At 41.8% G+C, this 7885-nt stretch overlaps 1 protein-coding gene across 1 annotated transcript; it reads right to left on the bottom strand.

The window, feature by feature from the left end:
* Positions 1-794: 794 nt before the first annotated feature.
* Positions 795-6156, bottom strand: prdm12b (PR domain containing 12b). Its single transcript, XM_069148453.1, has 6 exons — positions 5790-6156; positions 4266-4331; positions 3773-3897; positions 3470-3625; positions 2113-2227; positions 795-1339 (listed from the first exon to the last, which is right to left on the bottom strand). The coding sequence occupies exons 1-6, from the start codon at positions 6019-6021 to the stop codon at positions 795-797; spliced, it is 1239 nt and encodes a 412-aa protein (XP_069004554.1). The 5' UTR covers positions 6022-6156.
* Between the last annotated feature and the right edge of the window lie 1729 nt (positions 6157-7885).

Raw genomic sequence — 7885 nt, 5'->3', positions numbered from 1 at the left:
CCTCAAAGACGTCAACAACCTCAAAGACATCAACAAAGACGTCAACAACCTCAAAGACATCAACAAAGACGTCAACAACCTCAAAGACATCAACAAAGACGTCAACAACCTCAAAGACGTCAACAACCTCAAAGACATCAACAAAGACGTCAACAACCTCAAAGACGTCAACAACCTCAAAGACGTCAACAACCTCAAAGACGTCAACAACCTCAAAGACATCAACAAAGACGTCAACAACCTCAAAGACGTCAACAACCTCAAAGACATCAACAACCTCAAAGACGTCAACAAAGACGTCAACAACCTCTAAGACATCAACAACCTCAAAGATGTCAACAACCTCAAAGACATCAACAAAGACGTCAACAACCTCAAAGACGTCAACAACCTCAAAGACATCAACAAAGACGTCAACAACCTCAAAGACGTCAACAACCTCAAAGACATCAACAACCTCAAAGACGTCAACAAAGACGTCAACAACCTCTAAGACATCAACAACCTCAAAGACGTCAACAACCTCAAAGACATCAACAAAGACGTCAACAACCTCAAAGACGTCAACAACCTCAAAGACATCAACAACCTCAAAGACGTCAACAAAGACGTCAACAACCTCTAAGACATCAACAACCTCAAAGACGTCAACAACTTCAAAGACGTCAACGGAACAGCGTCGTCATGCAAAACCTCCCTCCTCCTCCTCCTCCTCCTTCTCCTCCCCCTCCCCTTCCTCCCCCCTCCCCTTCCTCTCCTCCCCCCTCTCTTCCCCCCTCACCCGCCCCCCCCCCTCACAGCACCATGGTGGGGATGTGGTGGACCAGTGATGCCGGGTGAGGCACGGCGGTCAGCTGAGGCGGGTGAGTCGGAGAAGTTGAGTGGACTCCTCCCCCTCCCCTTCCTCCCCCTCCCCCCACCACCACCCCTCCCCCCGGGGCCCCGGCATCCCCCCCCCCGGTGGGCCGGTGCCGGGCGCTCTTCTGGTGCGCCCTGAGGCCGGCGAGCTGCGAGTAGGCGGACTGGCAGACGTGACACTTGTAGGGCCGCTCGCCGGTGTGGAGGCGCACGTGGTTCCGCAGCGTGGACGACTGGCTGAAGCGCCGGTTGCAGAAGCGGCAGACGAACGGTTTGTCCAGCGTGTGGATGCGCATGTGAGAGCGCAGGTTGCTGCGCGAGTTGAAGCCGCGGTGGCAGATGACGCAGCGCATGCGGCTCAGACTCGAGGAGGAGGAGGAGGAGGAGGAGGAAGAGGAGGAGGAGGAGGAGGTGAAGGAGGATGATGAGGAGGAGGAGGACGAGGAGGAGGAGGAGGAGCCTTCACAGGTGTGGAACTCATCTGTGAGGAAGAGCAGGGAGGAGGAAGGTTAAAGGGACGTAACGAAGGCCCCGCCCCTGAGGTCAGAGGTCAGAGGTCGGCAGGTGAATTTATTTTCTGCCTCTGAATACGTTTCCGAGCAGGAAAACGACTTTCGTCTTATTTCTGACTCACTTCATTTTATTTTCTGTTTTCTGTCTGACTTTTAAAAGAAAACTTCACATTTTATTTCATGTTCTTTCTAATGATCTCATCAGTGTGTTCATCAAACTGAGATGAATAAAATAATAAAAACAGAACAACTCGGCAGCATTAATCTACTTCACATATTATAACTATGATATTGATGACATTTAATAACAGTAGAATAATTACAGTAGAAGTAAAATCATGGTTAATATTGTTAAATCTCAAGATTAACGAGAAAAAAACGTGAAGCAGCTTAATAATTATTATTGATTTAAAAACAGAAATCTACATTTATTGTTTTATTAAAATGTGTAATTATTATTATTATTTTATTTCCATTATTTGTTTTCCTGTTGATTTTAACTTCCAAACAGATCATCAGCTGATTCACTGATAAAGTTTGATTGATTGATTAATTGATTAATTATGAATCTGATGAAAACATCAATCTGACGAAACAAACAGAAATATTTCAAACTAATAAACTGATCAGTAATTGATTTTTATATGTGAGACTGCCTGTTTCAGTGAATTAAAATATCTGTGGCTCATCGTTCGTAGATTCTCAATCAATAATCAATAATAATAATAATCAGTGATCTCACCGCTCTTGGTCTTCTTGCTCTGCTCGTCGTCTCCTCCAGGAATTCCCGGGATTCCCAGGAAGGTGTTGTGAGAGTTTCCGTACCAGACGAGCAGCTCCTGATCCGGAGGGATCGTCTGAGGAGGAAACAAACACCAACATCAATAATCAATAACTATTTATTATCGGTTGGATTTGTTTTTATTGAGAAGTAATTATTTGAATAGAATTTTACTGAGAAGCATTTTGATTTTCAAACGTGTTTTATAAAATATTACTACTATTATGATTATTATTAGTTATTATTGTTATTATTATTATTGTTGTTGTTGTTCCAGAACATAAACACAGAGATGTTTGTTGTTTATGTTTGTTGTTTGTTGACAGTCACTATCAGACTACAGATTTCAGTTCCTTCTTCTTTACTCGAGTATTTTCTGATCCTGTTATTTTCATAATTCAGAAAACGTGAAGATTTTATAAAACATGAAGCCGACTGATTTATTATTGGATTTACAACATTTTTATAATCTTCATTATTTTTCATGTAAAAACAACATTTCTTCTCTGCAGTGATTAAAAGCTTTGATTTTCCTTCATGCGTTTGAATAGTTTGAATTTATTATTTAATAATGTTGATGTTTGGCTGAATATATTATGATATGTATTTATATTTATGTGTTTGTGTTTCACAGTTTGTAAATTTTCAATGTTGAACTAAATGTAAAGTCCTTCATCTGTTTGCAGTGAAAGTGTGAAAATGTAAACAACATGTGAACAACATGTAAATATTTAAATCATAAAACAGTGACGGACATTTTTATGTTTAGTGCAGGACTGAATTATGTGCATCAGTATTTGTTGTCTGTACGTTTAATGCAGTTCATGATTCCACCAGCAGGGGGCGCCACAGACTGAACTCATCCCACTGCAGACTGCAGCAGAAGTGACAAGTACACGAGTAGAAGTTAAACTAATGATCCATATACCTGCTGTAAATAAAAGACAAACATCAGGTCCTGTTTGTTTGTTTGTTTGTTTGTTTGTTTGTTTTTTCTCTCTTCCTTATTTACGTTTAAAAACCCAAAATGTTTTTTTCTTCAACAGGTTTTTTGTTTTAGTAAAAAAAAAATTCTCAAAGTTGAAGTTGTTTATTTTGATCAACATGTCGTTTACATGTTGTTCGATGAAGCAGCAGCACCCGTCTGCGGTGCATTATGGGTAATCAGACAAACGTCACTGATCACTGTGAAACTGAAGGAAACTTCAAATCCGACAGATTCTCAGGACTTCTGAACTGTGTTCCTCTGGATTAATGGACGTTTCTTTAAGACGGACGTCACAGATGACGTCATCCTGCTGGTGATGCGTTCACTGACCTCCACAGCCTTGTAGAAGATGCTGCTGCCGATCTGAACCACCTCCAGGTTCTGCTCCTGCTCGTTCCGCGCACACTTGATGTACGTCATCCAGCTGCGTTGGTCCTCCTGACTCGCATCGATGAAGTACCGGACCGACCCGTCCTCGTTGAACACCTGAGCAGCAACACAGACTTAGTTAGTTTACCAGGTTGGTTTAGTTAGTTTGTTAATGAGTCAGTCACGTTTACCAGTTAGTTATTTAGCTAGTTAGTTAGTTAGTTAGTTAGTTATCTAGCCATCTAACGAGTCAGTGACGTTTACCTCCCACATCAGGTTGTTGTTCTTGAACAGATCGATGTGTTCAGGTGAGATGAGGCGGCCGGTAAACGGGCCCATCTCTGTTCCCGCTTTGATCCAAGTCTTTGAGAAGATGCCGAGACCTTCTCCTGCAACACAGAAACAGAGACAACTCATCGATACCAGCTGTTGTTGATTTCATGTTTTACTGGAATAAATCGATCAGTGAAATCAACGCTGAAGTCGGCTTCTGATTCGACACTTAAAGAGGAAAGTCAAGGGCCCACATTAGACCCGGTCCAGATCCAAAACCACTTTACTTAGACGGGGTCAGACCTGGACCAGATTATCAAAGAGAACTAAAATATGATTCTAGTTTAGTTTGTGAAAATACCCCAAAAAAGGGACATTTTACGGAGTACATACAGGAAACAAAACAAATCACTAGAATGAAAGGAACCATTAAAGTTCCAGGTGTTCCAGGTGTTCCAGGTGTGAGGCAGATGTTGGTGTTTACCTGGGACGGAGCTCTGGGCGATGATCACCTCGCTGGGCAGAACCAGGCTGGACAACTTCTGCACCTCTGAACACAAAACACAACATTCATTTCACTCCGTGTCCAACTCCATTCAACGTTTGGCTGATTCCAGAACAGCTGGACGTCCCTTTAAAGCGGGAAAAGGAGAGTGGAAATAAAAAGGACACGTTAACATCTCCAACAGAGAAATGGAAAATAACATGTTCAATTTGAGAAAACAACTGAAAATCAATGTCTATAAATATTAAACCGTAATAATATAGAATGAAAAATAAAATTATAAAATGAAACCATGAGGTGATAAAATAACAAAAATCTCTTTCTCCTTTATGTCACAGCCGGTTTCACGCTCCGGTCCTGAGCGTGAAACCGGCTGTGACATAAAGGAGAAAGAGATTTAAACGGAGATAAAAGAGCTGGAAGATAATCCGAATTAAAAACCAGAAGAAGAAGAAAAGAGAAAAAAATAGCTTATGAATTCCACGAGGAGGAACGTGAAGCGGCGGGAAAACACGGGTTTAAATCCCCGCGTGGGGCAGAAATAACTCCGTTAAAATTAAACCGGAGGGGTCCGGACACCGGCACCGACTTCCGACATCTCCTCCGAAATTATCCCGAACGAATTTTACCGAAACCGGAAACGAATTTCACATTAAAACGATGTAAAATTGAAAATAAACTAAGAAAAAGCGAGGCCGCGGGTGGAGCTTTATTTTGAAGAAACACAGAAAGTGATCGATTAACAAATAATCAGCAACATGTTCAGATATCTGAGGGATTAATTAAAGATTAACAGGTGATTGGTTCATTATTTAGGCTAACTGATGAAATAATTAGTGAGAAGATTTTTTTATGATTTAGAATTTAACCGGCGGCAGGTGGAGGGAGTTCAAAGGGTCTGATCAGTTATTGATAAGGCTGATTATGAGAATAATTAACGAACAATAATTAATGCTTTTAATAATTATCTAAACTTTATAAAAATATATATTTACAGAGCAGTTTGAAAGTTAAATTAAACCGTTTTCTGTCTTTAAATTGTGAAATAAAAAGTTTTGTTTTCCAAAAATAAATTGTTTTTGAGATTAATAATTATTTTAAGACACCAGGTCAAATCAAATGTTCCAATCAATCAATAATTAAATCAAAATCAAACGGAATTGTGTCGAAACTGGGAAGAAATGTACTTTTCTGTGAAAATATTGTTAAAGGTTTTTAATTAAAAGATGTGATCAGTTCAAAGTGATCATTAGACTGTTATTATTGAGCATTTTAATTGGCTCTTTCCTGATCAATAGTTAAAATTATTAAATGATCTGATCTCAGTTTTTGGTGTAAAATCTTCGAATCATCCAAAGAACTAAAAAAAAAAGATAAAATAAAAATTAAAGGACCTGAAAATAATTTTCTTCAGTTCAACATTTATTGTGAAATCAGTTTAAATATCGACGACAGATTGTGTTATTGATCCGGATCAATAAGGAGCCTTCACGTGTCACTGACCTCCGGAGAAGGACTGCGCGAGCACCTCGGCGGTGAACGCGGTCTTCGGGCTCGAGCCGGTGCGGTCCTCGTGCTGCAGGTGATGCTGCTGCTCGCCCAGCACGTGCCTCCAGCGGCCGTACAGGAAGCTGTGCAGGATGTCCGAGGTGATGATGTCCGCGAGGGAGAGCGGCTGCTGCGGCTTGAAGCCCGGCTTCAGGCCCAGCGAGGAGCTGGGCAGCACGGAGCCCATGGCGGGGAGCCGGGGGCCGCGGACGGGCTGCCGGGGGAACCGGAGGGACCGGAGGACACGGAAATCCTCCCGGTGCAAAAAGTTTGTAAAAAGATCCAGAACCGTCCTGCTGGAATGAAAATGTAAAAATATTTGTTTTAATCTTTTATAAAATCAGAATAAAAGCAGTTTGTTTCGTTAAATAAAATAAATGTGACAGTTTCCGGTTTAAACTGAAGTTAAAATGATGAAAATAAAAGTGCGAGCAGGTCGGAGGAGCTGCAGTGAAGCTGCTGCCGGAGGGTGGGGGGGTCTATATACCGGAGCCGCTACACCCCCTCCCCTGATGGGGAAGGGAAGGGAGGGGAGGGGAGGGGGGGGGTGCGTGCACGCGCTGTTATTGGCTCCGGTTACAGCTCGGGCTCGTGACACCGGAGAGACTCTGAAGAACAGAGCAGCAGCAGTTTAAAGGGTCAGTCAGCACAAAACAACAAACGTTTTTCTAAACTAGAGGTGAAACTGATGTTTTAAAGCTGTTTGTGGAGGACCTCCGTTGTCACGGTGACGAAGATAAACAGGTGGTTGTCAACACGAAGAGTTATCAGTTTGAACAGGAAACAAACATGATGTTTTGTTGACCACCCGTCCACCCTGACCTCCTCCCGCTCTGGAACTACCTCACGTGACGTCTTGCCAACGGCCACCAGGGGGAGTGGAACATGAAACAAAGCTGAAACAGTGGCGGCATCATCACCTAGAAGTGACCATATTTGGACGAGCTGGAGATGAGTGAGGGGCGGAGTCTATTGGAGGCAGCCCCTAGTGGTCCTCGGTGATTTTACACTTTAAGGAACTTCTGCTTTAACTCTTCAGATGCGGAGACTACGAACATTTTCACTAACATTTATCGTGCGGTGATTAATTACGCTGTTACTCATTCCGGGTTTTTCAGAGCCCTCTGGTGGCCCTCGGTGGTACTGCAGTTTATGGCTCCTAAACTTGTCAAACCAGGAAGCTACGAACATTGTTATGAACAAAACTTTGCTGTTTGTGTTTCGTGTGAAAAACATCGACTTGTTTGAAGTGTCGTATGTCGTTAACGTTTTTAACATTCTTCTTCAGGCTAGCTAGTTTTGGTGCCACAAACTGCGACGGTTTCTCAACGTTAATCATGTGTTTATCACCGTTACCGTGACAACGAAGAGTGTGAACCTCCTGAAGCTGGCGGCACGGTCGGTAAGTTTGTACGAGTTAACGTGTTTACAGGCGTGTCTGTGACATCATCGCTTTAAAGAGTCGTAAACTGCTACATGTTCCAGATCAACGTGTGTTTAGCGTGTTCACATACAACAGCACATGTTCACATACAGCAGCACATGTTCACATACAGCAGCACATGTTCACATACAACAGCACATGTTCACATACAACAGCACATGTTCACATACAACAGCACATGTTCACATACAACAGCACATGTTCACATACAACAGCACATGTTCACATACAACAGCACATGTTCACATACAACAGCACATGTTCACATACAACAGCACATGTTCACATACAACAGCACATAAATGTTGAGAGTGAAATCTGATGTTTGATCCAAAGACAAAAGCAACTTTGTCATTATGTCACACGTTTAAATGTCGATTTAATGTGTTGATTTTCAAAATAAGAGCGTGTATTTAATCTGCTTCAGTTGTGTGTCAGATTATTGATGATCTTTTTATTGATGCGGCTTCATATGAAAACATTGAAGATTAAACACTCAGAAATCAGCTGGAGATTGAAAATAAAACTATTTATAAAAAGGAAATTAATCAAATGAATAAATAAATATCTTAAGAAGTTCTGCTGACGCTTTTAGATTCTTTTTATT

This window comes from Embiotoca jacksoni, unplaced genomic scaffold (genome assembly GCF_022577435.1).
Source record: "Embiotoca jacksoni isolate LCO1_2020_lvr unplaced genomic scaffold, fEmbJac1.0.p SCAF_149, whole genome shotgun sequence".
NCBI lineage: Eukaryota > Metazoa > Chordata > Actinopteri > Embiotocidae > Embiotoca > Embiotoca jacksoni.
This window is presented reverse-complemented; position numbering and strand designations above follow the sequence as displayed.

Bases quoted from the DNA above. Each gene is read 5' to 3' on its own strand.
- prdm12b (XM_069148453.1), bottom strand. From the start codon at position 6,021: ATGGGCTCCGTGCTGCCCAGCTCCTCGCTGGGCCTGAAGCCGGGCTTC. The intron at 3,626-3,772 runs GTAAACGTCACT...GTTGCTGCTCAG, and splicing joins ACAACAACCTGATGTGGGAG to GTGTTCAACGAGGACGGGTC. The intron at 1,340-2,112 runs GTGAGATCACTG...TCTTCCTCACAG, and splicing joins GAGCAAGAAGACCAAGAGCG to ATGAGTTCCACACCTGTGAA.